Raw genomic sequence first — 19,598 nt, forward strand, 5'->3', positions numbered from 1 at the left:
TTTTAGATTTAGCTCTCATGCTTTACCCAAGTAAGTGATCAGAATCTGCAAAGTGACTATCAAAGAGATGTGCAAGAAACCGAGAGGGTGGCATTGCATTAAAGTCTTCACAATAATGGCGCTTGTACAAAATCAGCATCTCCCTCAAATCTCCGAGAGATGCTGCTTTATCCCCAATCCTCCCCGCTGCTGCTCTGAATACTGATCAGGGATCAACCAAAACTCCTTTATCTACTGTCTCTCATCTTCTACGGGATCAGAAGTCATTAGAGTGCGTCCATGCTATAATCCCCACGCAGAACACTTTGTTTTCAGGCTGCCAACATTTATGGAGATAAAGCACAATCATGTCCACTTCCACACCGACCGCAATTACTCTCTGTTCAACACACTTAAGCTGACCTGGCGATGCCGGCTCAGACACCGAGACAGACGGAGGGGCCTTTTGTGATCTTTAATTTCAACTTAATGCTGAACCATTTACCCCCATTGAGGAGCTAAGATGAGTCTGCAGTGGGAGCGTGGATGTCCACATTATGCAGCCAATTAGGGCAATGTTCTGAAAGTGGCCCTGTTTGCCTGAAATGTTAAAGAGCTCTGAAAATCTGCCCTTGACATCAGCGGTAAACAGGATCACAGTTTGAATGGGCTGTTGTTTATGTGTCCAGTGAAACGATAGGAAGTAAGTGGAAATGATTTAAAGCATGTCGCTCGTGTCCTTGCCGGTGATAATCTGTTGATTTGCGGTGTAATTTACTTTATCTTGTAAATCTTAGCTCGGCTTTCGATTAGCTTTGGCTCTAACACTTGTCATGATTATCTTTAATTTCCCAAAAGTTAGCCGCCAAACTTTTTTGTCAGTTTATGCAAGGACACCACACGTTTGCTCTCAGTCAGTCTACCTGCTACCTCAGGCATCTGGCGCCTTAGAGACGAGAGGAGTTTGTAGTTCTGCTGTGCGAGCGTGCATCAGATCTCTTTGCATGCGGTTATCCTCAGGGCCTCACTAAAGCCCCAAAGGAGCTCACGGATGTATTTATTTAGAGGAGAGAGGGAGGAGGGGGGAAGTTTGAAGGTAAAGGTTGCTTTTTTTTTTCTTTTGCCTTTTATAATTTTTTTTTTCCGAATGCTGAGATGGCAGCGCTGAAGAACTGCTCGGGTATTTATTACAGCACCGCCGGCTCTCGTCTTAAGCTCCAGCATAGGAATCTGCTGCGTTTCTTCTGGAGCCATGAGATGATCTCTTAGCTGCTGGTCTGGATTACCTCAGACGACCTGCCTTGTCATTCTCTGAAACCTGCAAACAGAAAGGTAGACAGACAGGGTGGAGGACAGAGGGGTGGACAGAGGCTTAAAATGTAGTTAGTGATGCTGTGCTTCTACTGCCTGCAGGAAATGCAGGTTTAAACCCATGTCTAAAGTTTGGGAAGTTAACTTTTTGTGGCAGTGTAGCACTTCAAAGTACAAGACACCTGTACAAAGGTGCTTTAGAAACTGAGCTTCCGCACAAATCTGATTGTGAATCTTAAAAAGTTACAACCATAAAACAGAAGAGTTTATTTTTATGACACTGCCACTTTTATCAGACTGTAGCAGAGATCTAGTTTAGGCCTTTAAACTCTAGATCACTAACAGGCACATTTCATTCTGTGGTTAAAGCTGCTGTTGGTAGGAATGGTGTAAAAAACATTGTTTTTTCTGCTAAATTTGGAGAAAAGGTCATAATGCCCATCGGTACTCATAAGTAAGTGGAGTAATTTGAGACTATTGCAAAATCTCTGCGTTTTCCAATGCCTTTGAATCAAGCAATGTTAGTATACCCCTCGTTCCCATTATGACAGACCAATCATAGCTAATCTCCAATCCTCTGTGGTGATTGGTTAAGGCGCGGCCCCTACTACGTCATCCGATTGGTTATGAGTCTGGCACTATCATGACTGCACAAACCAATCTGTGTTGGGGGGCTAAGAGGAAATCGGGTTGGGAAGGATAGTGTTGACATTCTAAGTCCCTCTCTCTGAAAAGATGTTTACTCTGTGACTACCAGCAGCAACTTTTAATACTTCTCACATTCTTTTCAATACAAAATTCTTTCCCTCCTCCCCACCTTGCTTCTATACTTCTATACTTTCCATCATTTTCTCTACATATGTAAGGATGCAGGGTACAATAAGGCATATATCTTACTGCCTGCTGTTCAGTATATTGATATGTGACTGTGTGGTATAATTGCAACAGTATGTGACTGTATATTGTGCTTCATCTGTAACGTGCTCTGTGATCATTTCCAGGACTCAGGGCTTGCTAGTGAAGCGTCTGGAGCGCGGGGGCAAAGCCATGCAGGAGCGTCTGTTCCAGGAGAACGACTGTATCGTCAGAATTAATCAGGGAGACATCCGCAACCTGCGCTTTGAACAGTGAGCTCCACATCTGTCCCCTTACTCAGAATGATATTCTCTTTTCTCTGCTTTGTATTAACTCAAAGGTCCTACTGTCACTGTAATGTCAGTGTATCATGTTCCTGTAGGATGCACTGAATACAATGCTGTGATGATTGTATTTCTATAACTACTTCTAAGTTAGGACACATACTGTATTGTATAGAAGCACCATCCCCTGCATGTTAGAGTGCAGTGACAGCAAACAGAGTCAGGGTTGATAAGTGGAGAGCGAACTGCAGAGAGACGTGACACCCACACAGCTGCACAATAAAACAGAAACATTACTGTCTTTGTTGGCCTCCCTCTAATAGGTCTCTGTGACCTGCAGTCCTTTACCGCCGCCTCGCCCTCTGATCCAAAACCACCTACACTTCTTCCCTCAATTCACTTCTATTGATCCATCGCTCCCCTTCATTTCCTAAAGTGGAATGAAGATATAAACCTGGGACTTTACCCCCTCTATTTATCCAAAGCCACCCTTCTTTTTTACAGCCTGAATGTATGCAGCCTCACACATCTGTGCACATGCCCCCCCCACACACATTCAGCCAAACTGAACTATAAAGCATTATCTATCCTTGTGTGTGTGTGTGTATGTGTCAGACTGAGAAATAGATTGCTTCTTCTCCAGGCTGGATTCTGGAGGCAGTGTATGGAGGTCTACTAGACTCTCTATTATCATGTATTCCTACCAAGAAATAAATATCCCAGATTTGCGCTAACAAAGGCCAAACCTTCAGTCAGACTGGGCAGGACCGGTGACTGTATATAAATATGGATGACATACCTCCTTCTACTCACATTGTTAAGCAAATTAGCCAAAATACAATCAGAATGGGCACTGACGCATGGTGTTGGCAACGTATTTTGGAGCCAAAACCTCGTTGGTCAACAGAGCTGTCAATCATGATGTCACATCCTCTCTTTTTGGTTTTACATAACTAAATGAAACTAAATTTCTCAACAAACAACACTTGCACTTAAATCTACTGTGGCTGACAATCTGCTACAGCCCAAACAGCCTTCACAAGGACAATGTGCTGCAAATGCTCAAACCAGGCCAACTCACAACCACATGCAAAAGTCCAAAACAGAAACAAAAGTAGCAATGTGAAGATAGAAACCATGTTTGAGAACAGGTTATTTGACGTCCACTTTAATTTTTAGTTTGATCCATGTCCAATCTGTTAACATGGAAGAAGCTGGCTTTAGGACCTATACTGCATCCATTCACAAGGGAGCGGGAAATGTTTAGGCTCTTCTGGACATGCAACATACCACTCCTTAGGAAAATGTTCCTGAATGTTTGTCAGAAGCTAACTTTTCTGCATTCCAAAGTAGATCCACACTTTTTTTCCCCCTTCGACAGTTCTATCACTGTCAGAATGTATTTTTACAGCAAGGGAGCATAAGATTTTATAAGCAACTTTTGTAAAGATGAGAAAAGCTCGGCATTGGCTTCTAAAACTCCAAACTATCACGGTTACTTACCACATTATGTTAATATGTTCACCAGACTGTGCACAAAGCCACCAAGGTTTTAAGAATCTTTTTTTTTTTTCCTTTCTGAAAACGATTCTATTGTCATTAGTAAACATCCCAGTTCCCTTCCAAGCCCTTTCTACTATGAAAGAGGCTTACAAACCAAATCCACCAGGGAGTGATGTTTTGTAGCGTTCTGCACGTACCCTCCCCTGCCAAACACACACTCCTCAGCAGCATCCAAATGCATATGATGTTTGTGATTCTGCATGAAAATTAGGTGAAGGAGCTCAACTTTCCCTTGCTGTTTGCCCTCCTCCTCTCCCTCTTTCATCACTTTCTTCTCTGCCCTTGATTGTGCGCCGTGCAGAGTGACAATTTAAAGTGATAGTTAATCTCTTTGGATTGTTTTGCATGGGTAAATATTTTGAGGCGCTTAATCTAACTGAATGTAATGATGCATTGATGGGCTGATTTATTATTCAATCAGGCCCGCGTGGAGGCTGATTACTGGAGTGATGGCGCTGTATATGTGCAGGTGTGAGCATTTGCGCACAATCAAGCGTACGCACACACACAAACGTGCACACAAATACTCAGTCTTTGCCTCTCGGTGTGCACACGTGAATGATTTTTGCAAATTACCATAAGAATAAAGATGGGAGGAACCAAATCCTGCAGAAGTGGCTTGATGCGGCATGCGCACCTCGCCTCAGTGACACTGCACGAATCAAGTGCTGTCTGCTGCGGTGGAAGCAGCTTAGCGGCTGTCATGTGGATAGAATCAGCATGGTATTACTGGCATGTTAATGGGGGTCTGGAAACAGGACGTGGGATTGTTGGAATTCAGACATCCTCAGTGCCTCAGGCCCCTTATGCTGCAGTGTGGCTTGCTCCTGGCCAGTCTATCTATATGCTAAGTGCCACCAGCAAACCAGACTAAACAATTCTTGTATCAGGGAATGATGTCGAGATCTTGTCTTGGCTTATTTGGCCTCAAAACTCGACTCAGTGAGTGTGTTTGGGCTCTTATTTTTCTCGTTATTTTGTGTGTAAGGAATGAAGTGTGTGTCTGCTTTCTTTGTAACCTCAGTGTCTGGAAAGCTTCCTTTATGCATGATTCATCCTCTCTGTTTTGATTGTAAAGTCAACTCATGTCCATTCATCTCTGACCACACACAGACTACCATACTGCAGTGACTCTCATAGTTCTCATACATCATGTTTCACTGAAAATACGCGATAGCTAATGTTTCATCACTGACCCACACTCCTTATCTCTTTCCTGCTTTGATGCTAGTAATTATAGATAATGTAATTTCTGTCCTAAGCATTATGTGGTGAGTAACCCTGCGATTAGCAATGCTCCTCCATGCCTCTCAGCATATAGCATTGCACAGCCTTTCTTATCCTACTGCATCTGTCAAGCTATGAACGCACATTACTGTATTAGATCTCATATCAAGTTAAAAACTAATGCATCTCTGTCTGCATGGCCTCCCCTCTCATTTCTCTGTATCACCCACAGAGCACAAAACATTTTCAGGCAGGCCATGTGCGGCCGACTCATCCTCTTCCACGTGGTCCCAGCAGCCATGAAGAGGCAGTACGAGCTTCTGGCCCAGAGCGAGCTCAGTCCGCCTCAGTCCAACAGAGTCCGCTTCAGCACAGACTCTCAGCAGGCGGGGGAAAGGTCCAGTATGGCGGGGTCACAGATATCCAGATCTGGACCACCACCAGGTCTAAACCACAAGTAGGTTTCACATAGTTTTTGAATCTGCAGGAGAGTTACATTGTGACACTCCAAATAGGCAACATGCTGTTTGGGTATGATTGTCTTACTATTTTTTTTAAGGGTGTAAGTAACCTGGTTCATGTTCAAACTTCAAGGAAGAGACTTCCCACATAATGTGTAAAACACTGAGATCATCTCAGTGACACACCCCTTTGTTTTCTGAGACAGTGTGGAAAGAAATGCTGAAGTGAATCAACTTCAGCTTCCTGTTCCACCAATTTTTTTTTAAGTTTTAGGGGGAAAGAACAAACCAAGCTGAGTTCTTTGTGTCCCTCTGCAGCCACCAGGGATCCCTACCAGGAAGCACCCCTGAGCCGAGCCAGCGATACACCACGTTACCCCACACCATGATCACCAGGACGTCGTCAGCCCCCTCTCCCTCCCTGCAGCGCAGGGTCAGCACAAACCCGTCCAACAGCTCCTACCTGACAAACAAAGGCCGCAGATTCAACATCCAGCTGAAGAAAGGTATGATCAGTAAACTCTGTACGTACACGGCTTTCTTTTTGTTCCCAAGAATAATACAGTGCTTCTTTAGAAACCCCAGGCAACGTCAGGAATAGTTACACAGAGCTCACTCTGCCTGCAACATGAAGACAAAAATAAAATCCTTAAGGATAGATGGAAACACTTTTTCTTGAAGCATCAAAGTGTGCAGCTTCTGTTTGCAGACTTATAGATTATCTACAAGACAGATCCAGCAGCATTCTACATTAAACTACACTTGAGCCCACAAATACTTTGACTTTTTTAATAGTTAAGCTTCTCATTTGTCAACCATAAAACAGTCCGTCCTTCGAGGGAATGAGCAGATGCTAATAACACCTGTCTCCCTGTCTCAGTCTCTCTCCCTCTCTCTCTTTCTATTCCTGCCTCTGTCACCCCTGTTACGCTCTGTCACCCCTCTTTAATCCACGTTGAGACAAAGAGGACAAAGGATGTTCTCATCATCTGTGTGCATTTATTTTCTCCCACAACAGGTTGAGAAGACAACCTTTAATCATTTCAGAGATATTAAAAACAACTCCGCGAGTGTCTTGTTAGCTGAACGGGTCCTGCTCTGCCACATAACCACAATGTTGGTGGTTCAGTGTATTATTCCCTTTCATATCCTCCTCCCCTGATTCATGCCAGCCTCTTCACCCTCGATCCATCCCAAAAAAAGCCAGAATATAGCAAACCTTAAAAAGATCCCTGCCTGCCTTTGGACTTCTTATAACTGAGAAGGCCGACTGCAAACAGATCAGCCGAGTTTGAGGTTTGAAAACTTTTTTCAGTCAAACATAAAGATTGAAATAATCAGTCTGCTTCCAGCTGAGGTTGGTTTGTTTATAGATTTGGACAAGCCTTTGATACTGAATCTGCTGTTTATCCAAGCCAACCATTGTGGTGAGCTTTTCTGCCAGACTTTATCTCATTTTCATCACTTCACTTTCTTTATATGAAATGACGATTAGTTGGTTGTGAAACAGACGAGCTTTTAGGAGACTTTTCCTCCGCTCTCTCTTTTTTTTCGGAGGGAGCAGATGTTTGGTTGAAAGCTGGCATCAGGGCCATAGCATTAGGCTTCAGGGAAAAGTGCAGCGAGTGAGGGCAGCAGTGCAGGCTAAATGCAAAGCGCTCTGGGGAAATGCAGTGACAAGCTGCTCTAATATGTTTGGCGATGTTCCCTGAGTGCTGCCAACAGACCCACAGAGTTCATATACAATCCAGGCAGCAGTGTAAGTTACTTTTTTTTTAGTTGGTAATGTGATAAAGTTTCCCTTTTTGATGCAGAGTTCTCTGATTTTGGTTAAACTAAGCTGGGGAGCTGGTGGAGCTCCAGAAATAGAACGATGCCAGTAGTTCACTTGACTGTAACTGGCCACATTACTTCATGTTCTGTTTATTGTTCTCAAGAGGCAGACCGCACACACGTCGAGACAACTTTGGACTCTGGCAGGGCCAAGTTTCGTTTTTCTCAGTGTTAACTTAAAAGTAAAAGATGCAGTGTGTAGTATTTCGCAGCATTTAGCAGAACATACTTTGAATTTAGTATTCACAAGTTTGTTTTGATCATTGAATGATCACATGGATACAAGAATAATTCAGTTTTTGTTAACTTAGAACAAGCCTTTTATATTTATAAATGAGTAAGTCTCCTTCCACGTACACCATCTATCTGCACCACCATGCTTTGTATTTACCGATTGGCATTGTGAAATGCCCCAAATGGAAGATACAAAAGAAGGAAGTGATTGTTGTGTGCATGAGCATTTGTATTGATAGATGTTTTTGATGGTAAAAATCAGACAAATGGAGGATCATACTTATCATTCATCACAGCTTCTTGTCCTCTAAGCCTGTTGTCACTTCACTGATGGGAGGGGTGAGCAAGGGCGGCAGTAGCTCAGTCCATAGGGAAACCGGATTGGAAACCGGAGGGTCACTGGTTGGAGTCCCAGTATGGACAATGTTTGGCAAGTGGACTGGTGGCTGGAGAGGTGCTAGTTCACTTGCCTGGGCACTGCCAATGTGCCCTTGAGCAAGGCACCGAACCACCAACTGCTCTGGTTGATGGTAGCATCCTCACTCTGACATCTCTCCCTAAGTGCATGTCCACTGCATGTTTGTAAAATGGTATGTATATACCAAACTGTGTGTGTAGCATGACCACAAAAAAAATAACACGAGTGGAAAAAATTGAATTTTCCTGATAGGGATTAATAAAGTAAGTTTCTACTTCTTCTTAAGCCTCTGACCAATAGATATCGCTTACTATTCTAATTTCTACACACTGTACCTTTAAGTATCAAGCATTCTGTGAATAATTCTGATATGGTTGAAACAGATGAAACAGTGGTTGAAAAAAGAAGAAAAGGAATTAAGTAGAGTTTTTCAGGTACAAGGTTGTTGCACAGTAGAACAGACACTGATAGAGCAATGCTGAACCACAGGTCTTTATATATAGGCCTTTATTTTCTACTAAGTCTACTTATCAGTGGGTATTAACCTAAAAACATTGTTTAAAAGGAAATGCAGTGGTGAAAAACACTGTTGTAATTCAACCCTTGTTATCTTACATTATGTAGTCAGGGCCTGTGTCCACTAACACCTTTTTTGGTTCTAGTAGCGCAATTCAATTTTAAAGCACTTCTCTGTGAAGCGTACTGTTGCTAAGTTACAGAAGTTGTTTCACAACACCTCTGCTTCCCTTGGTGGTGATTGTTACATCTGTGTAAGTCTTGCTTTATACTTCATGTTTCCTTTCCTTTCAAGGATTTTCTTTTCAAAGAACGTGAAATCAATCAAAAATAATTGTGTCTTGAAATTAGCAGCAGCTCATCGCCTGAAAATGTAACCTTTTCTGGCTCTGAGGACACTGAATGCTGAAAAGGCTGCTCTACATTGGTTTAGTACAGAAAATAAGTGCTACCAGTGCAAAAAGTACACACATACCTTAAATATATCCAAATAAACGTACATTCATTCATGACCACTAAAAGGAGAGGCATTGTTACCCACATGGTAGTGGTTTGGAAATGTAACTGATTACTGAATTCCAACTGAGTCCAGGGTAAATATGTTTCTAAAATCCATTTTGACAGCCATCAGCCTCTATCACTAATAATGTACTCTCAGAGAGGCCTCAGTAGTTTTATTGTTGCCTTGTTGTAATTGTTGTGACTCAGCCTAAGTGGCTCTGAGTTCTGAGTGGCGGGAGCAGATCTTGCATGGCAAATTAACAAGAGTGCTATAATCAAATACTGCAGTCGAAAAAAGGACATACGCACCCCATTAAGTCATTCTAATGTGCCTCAGCCTCTCCTCATGTTTGCTGTTTAATTGGTTTATCGGAGCCAGGATTCCAACTAATCCAGGAAGGGATACAATTACTTTTATCCTGCTCTTCTATTACCCAAAATAAAGACGTCAGTGGTTAATTACTGCAGGCCTATTAGAGATGCATTCTACTAATTGCCTGATTGGAGAGCGTTAACGACAAGATCTTACAATGGGCAGGAGTTTGATTCTGCTCATTAGGCTGCATGGGGGCCAGGGGAGAGGAGAGAGGGTATGGGAGGGGAGGGGGTTTCAGGGTGGAAAGGGGAACAAAGAGAGTGATTTTGAGGATTTAGAAGGGTCCCTGTGATGTACACGATGACTAAAAGATACAGTAAGATGTCATGGTCAGGAAGGAATGATCAACAAAACTTCATGTAGGCATTTTTGAGTATTAAAATCTGCTATCTTTAATGATTTTTTCTTCTCTGAAGTTTCGGGTTAAGCACAGGAACGGGCAGGGTAGAGAACTGATTGCGAAGCATGTAACCTTGTGTCAAAAGTTTAGCTTTCATGAAGACAAGCTCTGCAGATTTAACATTCAACATAAGCCATGACAGCAATTTCTGCCTGCTTAGTTATCCTGCTGCATTGATGGGGAGATCATAGCACATCATTATCCTCAACAGCTCAACTTTTTCACTTTATAAGCAACCTCTTTATCACCTTTGTCCCACAAGTTTGTTTGTGTGCACAAGCCATGGGAAAGTTGCCATCCACGCTTCTCCCTCTCTTTGTGTTCCTTGTTCATCAACACCGTCACTGTCAGTGTTGCGACAGTTCGACAGACTGCTGGAGAGACATGATGGGAAAAGTAGGTCACGATGAAGCATCAGAGGTGCTGACAGCTCTGTGAAATGAGCAGCTACTTTTTGACATGAATACTAATCACTGTTGTTACAAGTCGCAAAGTCTCCACTGGAACCACAAAACGCGACGTCCTCACCCGGCTGTTTAAAACGCCGGCGGCTAGGTTATGCATGGTGGAATCTTTCTCTCTGAACGCTGATTTTAATGACTCATCTAACAGCATTTTGCAGCAGGCCTATTGAATGTTTAAATATTCTGTTAAAAATGCAACCCAACAAAGGGAATGATTTGATTTCGCTCGTTCCCCAGCTGACATTTGAAACCATTTCTAGCTTTCATATGACAAGTTCAGGGCTGGTCAGCAGGAAAGGTCAGGCTTGAGATCCTCTTATTTATCCATTATTGTGTTTGCCTACTTCCCCCAGACCTGCAATTCATATTCATTTGATGAACCTTAAAGGTCAGACTTAAAACCTAAAGCAAATGGCTTTGCACAGCTGGTATCTTGAATGTGTACTCAGATTCAGCTGTTGAATTTAGTCTTGCTACAAACTGCACTTTAAAAATACATGGGAAGTTCAAAACTTAAGCTTCTGTACTGTTTAGTATGTCACATTTATTACTTTCACATACATGTATGTGAAATGCACTTTGCCTAATGCCTGGCATGCACTGTGGGATTTTATAAATTACGAGGATGAATGTCAGCTCACACTGTATAAGTAGATCAAAGCTCAGGGATTATGTACTTACACTGTTTACATTAAATCACATAAGAGCATTGACAAGTTTCAATCAAGTTTCCATAAAAACACACATGGACGTTGGAAGTTGAAGTCAGGGAGGAAGATTTAAACACTAAATATGAGGTATATCGTACAATTATCACCTTTCTGACCCTGGCAACAGAAAGTGAAAATGGAGAAGCTTTGTATAAATCTAACTTGTTTAGAGCTGTTGTATTTACTTACATTAGATTGTACACATGGTCATAATGTTATGGCTGATTGGCATATATCCATTTTTTCAGTCGTCTACACCAGGCAGCGTGTCTCCTTTGTGCTTTTAGATGCTGTCCACTGTTTTGCATTGTTGTAATCAGAAATAGAAGCCCTCAAGATGGGGAATGGGCTGATGGCTCTGCTATCATTGTGTTAGAGCAGTGGTTCCCAAACTTTTCATCCCGCGACCCCCAAAATATAGGTGCCAAATACTCGTGACCCCCACTGTCCTTCAAAGTGGTTTAATGTGGCTTCATTTAGCTGGTCTGCAGAAAATGACCCTACCTATATGAGCATGTGGCTGTGTTTCCTGTGCCTTTATGAATTAACCTACTGCTACTGATGCTTTTTAAGAATTAACTGTTCACTTACCCCAAACTTAGGAGTCATCTGGCAAAAAGACAGGCAGAAAACTTATTACATTTTCTATTTTCAATGTTTTATTTCAAGGTTAGCTACTATTTTTGTCCATATTTTTTACAATAAATGGGTAAAATTTACTATTTTTGGATAACTTTCATTCAACTTTTTTTAGTGCATTCTTTCAGTATTACTTTGTTCACCACAAGTTAAAAAAAAATATATAAGTAAAACAAAATCAACAAATAGAAGAAAAATAAAAAATACAGACATAACAATGATAATAAAGGAATAATCATAATTAACAGTACAACCAAAAAGGAAGATAAACATAAGAAAACAAGGTAAATAAACAAAAATAAATAATAGTAAATATTTTTAGATGACTTTGAAAAAAAAAAAAAAACATTCTGGAAGACATCTCACGATTTGTGTCTTGTGATCCCCCAGGGGGTCCCGACCCACACTTTGGGAACCCCTGTGTTAGATTACACTACTCTCACACAAATTTCCACATTGCTAGAAAGTCACCTGCCTTGGAACAGCCGATCAGGCTGTGATTGGGCTTTGAGCCCTCCTGTACATTACACGGCAAAGAACATACAATTGAGCTGTCCTGACCCACGGCAGCACTTACATCTAGTGGAGAGAGGGAAAGTAGCAAATTGTACACTGAAGGCAACTATTCAAAGTTTTTGCAATGTGCAGCCATGGATGTATCATTGAATCTAGAAAACTACCCTCTGAAAATGGCACCTATTTCAGTAAGAATTCCTCACCTGGGACAAAGCAAAAAAAAAAAGCTTTGCCTTGCAGGTTTACTTCTGAGTCATTTGACTCACTGAATGTGTGCGGGAGTGTTTTTCAGGTTGACTCTCTAAAGAAGCTTAGGAGATTTAAGTATTGCACCCTTGTTGGCAGAAAATGAACACAGGAATATAAGATTTATTGGACACCTTCATATTATAGTAGATAACTGCTTTTCACTTAAGTGCATGCACATACTTCATGCTACCACTGCAAAATCCAATGTTCCAGTATGGCCGCCCTGGTCAAAAAAAGTCTGGATGTGCTCCTGCCTCATGTGGTTTTATGCCACAAGTGGCCACTTGCTTCCACAATTTGAAGCAAGGCTGAGCAACAGTGCTGTATTCATGTCTTTATAAAAAATTCAAGGCTGCAAAAGGATGTATGAAAAAGAAGGTCAGAGTTCAAGGCAAAATGTGCTCAACATGTACAGCAGTAAAAAGGAAAAGAAAAAAAATCACAAGCACAGTATGCCTCTTAGTACATCTTTAAAAATAAACCTATACCTAACACATGAAGATCACTGCTTTGTACATCATGCAAACTTCAAACTATCCCTTTATAGAGGGATATTGCTTTAACCCAGACACAACCCTCTGACCTGCCGCCCAACAGTCCAGAGGTTTTTTTGGTTAAACATCTGGCCCAGGGTCGATGGATGATTCAGGAAACAGCTTTTTTGCAGTAAAGTTGTCGTGCACAATATTTTAAAAGGCTATTGAACTGCATTTGATGCTTTTTGCAATCCATAATCATTCACTTCTCTGCTGCTTATTCTGGTCCATAACCGGTCTTTAATCCGACCATAACTCACAAGAGTGGCTTTGCAGTCCACACGCACTTATCATAAACACTCAATTTTGGGTTCATAGCTCTGCTGCTATATTTAGAGTTAGAGACATTTTTTTTTCATCTTTACTTCCTTAAAAAACTCAAATGAGACACACCCTTCAATCAGACCATTAAAAAATGTCTGAATGAAAGTAAGTATGTTTATATCAACTACAAGAAGTTCAGAACATGGTGGAAAACCATAATTTGATCCCTGTGCAGTGGTTTCTTATGTTGCAGCTGCATGAAAAGTCATGAAAAGGATCTTTCAGAAATGGTTTCAGGAGTTTTGGAGTCCGACAGGATGTTTTCAGGAGTCTGGCATGCTTCACAAAGTCAAAGTTAAAGCTTAATGATAGTTTAACATGACCGTTTTTGGGTTTCTGTCTGACTTCGACTGGACATTGGTGAAAGGAGAAATAAAATGTATCTTCTTAAAATACCACAGGGAGAAAAAGGAGACATATCACTCTGTTTGTAATACATTTTCCCCAATTAAAGCAAGAATATGAATGTTGCTACATCTAGCCAGGGAAAGTACAGAGCCCCTGAAGTCTTATTTGTAATAATCTGTATCTTGTGCACACAAGTTATTAACCTGTATCATTGACTACTTTCATGTGTCATTAATTGCCATAATTTTCCACCTTGTTGTTCTTTTTAAGGTATGAATACTGTTTATAATTAATTTTTACAGTTTTTTTTTTCATGTCTCAGGACATCTATTCAACAGTAACAGTATTTACCTCTCCTCCTCTCAGAGTAATACAGCTTCAGCAAGGCTGTAAATCAGAAATATCATTGTGATATTTTGTGAAGTAGCATATTATGACTGCATGAAGGCTGAAAATCATTTAGTTTTACTGCCCAGGGTCATGCACCCTCGCCAGCAAACCTGACTAAAAATCTTAAAGATCTTACTGGCCGATATTTGTAGGAAACGTCTCACCTCTGGTGGTTAACTGGAAATAGGGTCTGGAAAATGTACCAACTAAACATCACATTACAATTCTACATTCTAACTATGTACATTTGGTTTCCTTGTCTCCCAGGTCCAGAAGGTTTAGGGTTCAGCATTACGTCCAGAGACGTCCCCATCGGTGGCAGCGCTCCCATCTATGTCAAAAACATCCTCCCCCGAGGGGCCGCCATCCAAGATGGTCGACTAAAGGCTACAGATCAACTCCTTGAGGTGAGGCTGCACTTTCTTACAACCTCTATCTGTTAAATAGAGTTCAGCCAGTGTGTTCTGTGAGTTTAATGTTGTTTCAGAGATTAATTACTCTTTGGCTGATATGGTTTTATTCCAAAATTAAATCTCAGAGAGCTTTTGTTGAAATGAGTCAAACACTCTCTGTTCCCTTTGGCTATGACAATTTAGCTCCAGCTTTGAATTGCTAGGGGAAAGTGGTTGGAAGGAACAATATTTTGATTAAACTTCAATCAGAGTGACGTGAAAATCAGCTAGCGCTCACTTTAGGGGGAAATAACCTGTATTTAAATCCAGCTCCAACTGGCTCACAGAGTAATCTGCATAAAGGTTATGTAGAGGCCATAGATTTCCCCTCATTGAAGTCAGAGAGCTCTTTGATTTTAGTTTTGCTGCTGAGTGGGTGCATATCTTTTCATCTGCCTGTATCTCATCATGTATTTATGATCCTCTATGTTGCATGTTTTGTGTGTTTGTGTGTAGGTTAGTGGAGTGGACCTGAACGGCAAGAGCCAGGAAGAGGTTGTGGCTCTGCTCCGAGCAACACCCATGGGTGGTACTGTGAACTTGTTGGTGACTCGCCATGAGGACTCTCTACTGCCCCGAGAAGTGGTCAGTATCCAGATTACTCCTTACCTTTCAAGCAGTGTTAATTTCGTTAACGAAATTATGACGATAAATGTGTGTCAATGACTATTTTTTCATGACGAAAACGAGGCTATGACGAGCTTAAGTGCATCACTGATAATACAAACTCTGACAGAAATATGTTTTGATTTCGTTGACGAGACGATGATGAGACGAAAACAGTAGTGGCTGACAGTCGGACATTCAAAATCCATGTTTTCCCTCGCTGTGCGTCTAATCTTTAAAAATAAAAGTGATGCATTCCGGTGACAGGCTGAGTTATTATCTGAGGGGCTCAGTGTTAGCTTGGTCACCTACCTGCAGCAGGTGTGCTTTCTGAACCAGCTCTCCCCGCCTCCATGAATCTCTCTCATCTTCATTGAGGATTTTTACCCCCGGTGTGCGTTAGTGACAAAGACACAACTGGAGGACGTCTGTTTAATATTTGATGTTTGCCGTTTTTGCCGCTATTACCGTAAAAAGCTCCACGTCTAGAGCTTGATTTATTCCAGTTTGGTGATACATCAGACACATTTAGTAAGTTTTTATCAACTCCTTGTCATCAAAGATGCAGCTGCAGTTTTGTGAATAAAACTAACAGGCATTTTCGTCTAAAGACTAAGACTAAGACTAAATCTAAAATAGCCGCCAAAGTTAACACTGCCTTCAACCAGCTTTTACTTTCCCTCTCAATAAGTTATGTTCTCAGTGTGGATAATTAAACAACACCACAATCTGTAAACCAGGTAGGATTCAACAGACTGATTGTAAGGTATGTTTTTGAAGACACGCTTACCATATCAACTACTTAGTCTTCTGCTTTTAGAGAGCTAATTAACGAAATACAGCCAAGACCAGAGACAGGAGACACTATGAGTACTGAAGCAAAAAGAAGTAGCGCTACCAAGTAACTAACTACCTTTTAATGCAGTCAGTCTGTTTTTAAATTACTTTTTGGTAGTAGTAATAAGCAATTTTAAGTCATTTTCTGTAACTCATTACATCTCAAAACATTATTTTCATGCACTAACACATTAAAACACACACTGACTTAAATCACACATTCAAACAAAAGTAACTGACTTACACAAGCTGACACAGTCACAGCCTTTAGCATATGCAGACACACAGTCACACACTCTGCTGACTCACACACACTCACACACACTCACACATACCGAGACACCCTCAAGTGGCTTGCATGAGCACACTAGATGGATGGAATACAACTTTAGGCGAATCTGCACACAGCCACGTACACACAGGCACATATAAAAAGGGGGAAACTCTTGCAGTCAGACACACAGCCGACATACAGGGTGACTTTGGCTGTCGTGCAACAGATGGTGAGGCTAGTGCCCTCTTCCAGCCTGCGCTCAGACGCTCTGACAGCAGGCCCGGGGTGTCACAGCACCTTGGCAGGCCAGGGGCCTCCAGTGCCAGCCACACTCCTACCCTCAATACTCAGCCTGGCAGCGGGCTGTTAACCCCGCTGTACTTGCTGCTCAACCTGTAAAGTAATGGCCCTCTGAGACACTTTTTACTCTGCTAATGTGCTGTTTCTCCTGTTAGAAGAACACATCCTCAGACGTTTACTGCACGATTATCAGTCTACTTTGATTTTGACATTCATAAAGTGGCAAATGGACTCATGTATCATTCCTGCTTGTACAGGAGGAGTCATAACATTTAAATTCCGGATGCTTGTGCAATCTTTAATCCTGACATTGATGTCAAAACAACCTAGTAAGGCTATACATGATGTTGTTGGATATTGCTGGCATTCAACCTTTAACCCAGGTGTGTCGCTAGGTTCCATAAGCACTTAAATTCCAACAGGAGGGATGCTGCAGCCTTCTCTGCAGCCATGACAGCAGCTGAATGATGCTGCAGGGGTGTTAAAAAATGCACAGCTCCCCATGGGCTGTCGACTCATGAGTGGTGTGGTGTGGGAGTTTGATGGCTACGCTCTCGCCTAGCTCCTCGGGCATGACGCGATTAAAAAAAGCCGATCACAGAAACACAGTTTTTTAATCTCTGTATTTTTTTTTTTCTTTTTAGTCTTTTGACCAACTTCTTCATACTGAGAGAGAAAGACTGCTGGTTAATATTTCACGGCTCTCTGCAGCAGATTAGCATTTTGCTACACTCTCCCTTACACTCTTTTTTTTTCTTTCTCTTGCACACACTTTCACATTTCCCAGCAACGCTTTCACAAATCTCAATAATCCTTACAAGCATGTTCATAAAAATCAGATAAGGAGGCCAAGGCTCTACTGATGACAGTTATTGCAAATACAGCATGGAAGAAAAGCACAGTTGATAATTGCCTTTGCTGTCACACACCCTGGATGGGTGACTGAGTGTGTGTATGCGTGCAAATATACATCACACAACCTAGTGCTGAGACACAGACATAAAGCACACACACATATGGATGAGAGTTAATGTACTGTCATTCATCTAATACCCTCAATGACAATGCAATGAGGTTTTAAATTGTAGTGTGAGTGACATGCCAGAGGTCTGCAGGCATCTGTCAAAGAAATATAGCATTTCACGCACACACACACACACACACACACACACACACACACACACACACAGTGGCAGGAGATCCAACCTTACAGATGAAAATAGAAAAGAGGCGTTTATTTGTCTAGTTGACATTTGCCAGCTGATGTTTAATGTCAGCGCCGAAAATCCCTCCACGTCTCCTTTTGTTTGGATGTTTTATTGTGTGCCAGGCGAGCTGCTCGCGCCCCCGGAGGAATTAATTTACCCTCCCAGCATGTTTGCGCTGCGTCTTTAATTACCACGGTTGGGGTGTATTTTGACATGCTTTCAGTAGCAATAGCAGTAGCTCTCAATAGCTTTCAATAAATATGTACTCGCTGGGAAGAGAAAAGGTTAAATGGCGATGGAGCAGAGTTGGGTGGTGTTGCTGTGATCTCCCCCTGTCGTTTTCTCCTACACTGAGGATATCAATAGATATTTTCAGACGGATACATTATGTTGTATCAGAGAAGTAGAGCAGCTTTAACCTTTACCAAACACCGGACTCATCACTAATAAGCCTGCCCTTTCATATCTCTTTTTCATCTCCTAAACTCCCACCATCCATAAGTGTTGAAAACGTTCCTCACGTGGAAGGACTTTTACTCTTTGGGGAAAATGTTTTTGAGAAAAATGATCCCAGCGATCAGATTTTAGGACATGTTCATTAGAGGTCGAGAGGAGAGTCAAGCAGAGATGCAGAGTTCTCTCTAAAAGCTGGAGTCACAGCAGGAGGCTCTGATCACTGACTTTCAACCAAAGTCACTTAAATGTTCTGTTGTTCCTCCTTGTGGCAGTTTTAGCAGTTCAAGCCATAGACTGTATAAAACATGGATGTAGGCTCAGTCTTTAGTCTTTGGAAGTGGTGTAATGAAGCCCAACAATGGGGACTGCCATACTTGTAAAGGCTGACACAGACTAAAGGCTGATTTATACTTCTGCGTTGACCCTACGCAGCAGGGGTTGACCCAGACATGAGCAACACATACTTGTGCATCGATGTGTCAATGTCGTGCAGCAATTCTCAGCCGAAACGCCTGAGGGCAGTGCGGTCTCTCTGATAGCTGGTCGCCTGCTTCCGGCCACGCTACGATCTCTGTTTACTTTTCCACAGCGATTCAGAGCATGTTATGATAATCTACAGCTGATACATGTTGCTGTTTATCATACAGACATGATTACATGAAGAATAGAGAGGAGGAGATGAAATACACGGCCGATGTGTGGCCGATGTTCGGGATCCCGGAAGTGCTGTAAATGCGGGACACACAATGACGCCAAGCGGACCAATCACAGGGTTTGCGGTCTGTGTCGATTCTACGGGTGGTTACATTTTGGAGGAGGTGCACATCAGCTACGTGCGTAGATCTCTGCGTAGGTACGGGAGCTACGCGGACCTCCGGAGTAGGCTACGCTGTCGATTCGACACAGAAGTATAAATCAGCCTTATCTCAAAACAGACAGAGGTGGAGCTGAGGCAGGCCTTTAGTCTGCTGTTAGACGGCTTCGAGGTCCACACCTGTCAGTCAAATCAACCACGCCCCTTATTATGTATAACTACAGTATTGGCCCTTATCTAGGACGACCGTGATTGTAATGTTAGCCCCCTTTACAAGACTTGAAAAATCAATCAATCAATCATTAATTGACATTAATTAACATTAGGTACGAAGCTCCAATTAGAAGTTGATCCCACTCTTTCCAGATGTATTTTGAGGAAAATCTAATTGTATTATTGGGTCATCACAGTATTAGATGTGATATAATCAAAAACAGATTAAATGAAAAAAAAAAAAAACTACATACACTTTTAACAAACAGAGGAATGATCTGTGAGACCAAAAGCATTTTTTGTA

At 41.9% G+C, this 19,598-nt stretch overlaps 1 protein-coding gene across 2 annotated transcripts in view; it reads left to right on the forward strand.

The window, feature by feature from the left end:
• LOC117828608 (partitioning defective 3 homolog) overlaps nucleotides 1–19,598 on the forward strand; it is a 465,785-nt gene that overhangs the window by 232,167 nt on the left and 214,020 nt on the right. For both annotated transcript variants that reach the window (XM_034705788.1, XM_034705789.1), the window contains exons 8-12: nucleotides 2,292–2,417; nucleotides 5,452–5,676; nucleotides 5,999–6,186; nucleotides 14,402–14,541; nucleotides 15,043–15,171. In XM_034705788.1, coding sequence (XP_034561679.1) covers nucleotides 2,292–2,417; nucleotides 5,452–5,676; nucleotides 5,999–6,186; nucleotides 14,402–14,541; nucleotides 15,043–15,171 — 808 coding nt within the window. The remainder of the gene's footprint in view (nucleotides 1–2,291; nucleotides 2,418–5,451; nucleotides 5,677–5,998; nucleotides 6,187–14,401; nucleotides 14,542–15,042; nucleotides 15,172–19,598) is intronic.

This window comes from Notolabrus celidotus, chromosome 17, assembly GCF_009762535.1.
Source record: "Notolabrus celidotus isolate fNotCel1 chromosome 17, fNotCel1.pri, whole genome shotgun sequence".
NCBI classification, from domain to species: Eukaryota; Metazoa; Chordata; class Actinopteri; order Labriformes; family Labridae; genus Notolabrus; species Notolabrus celidotus.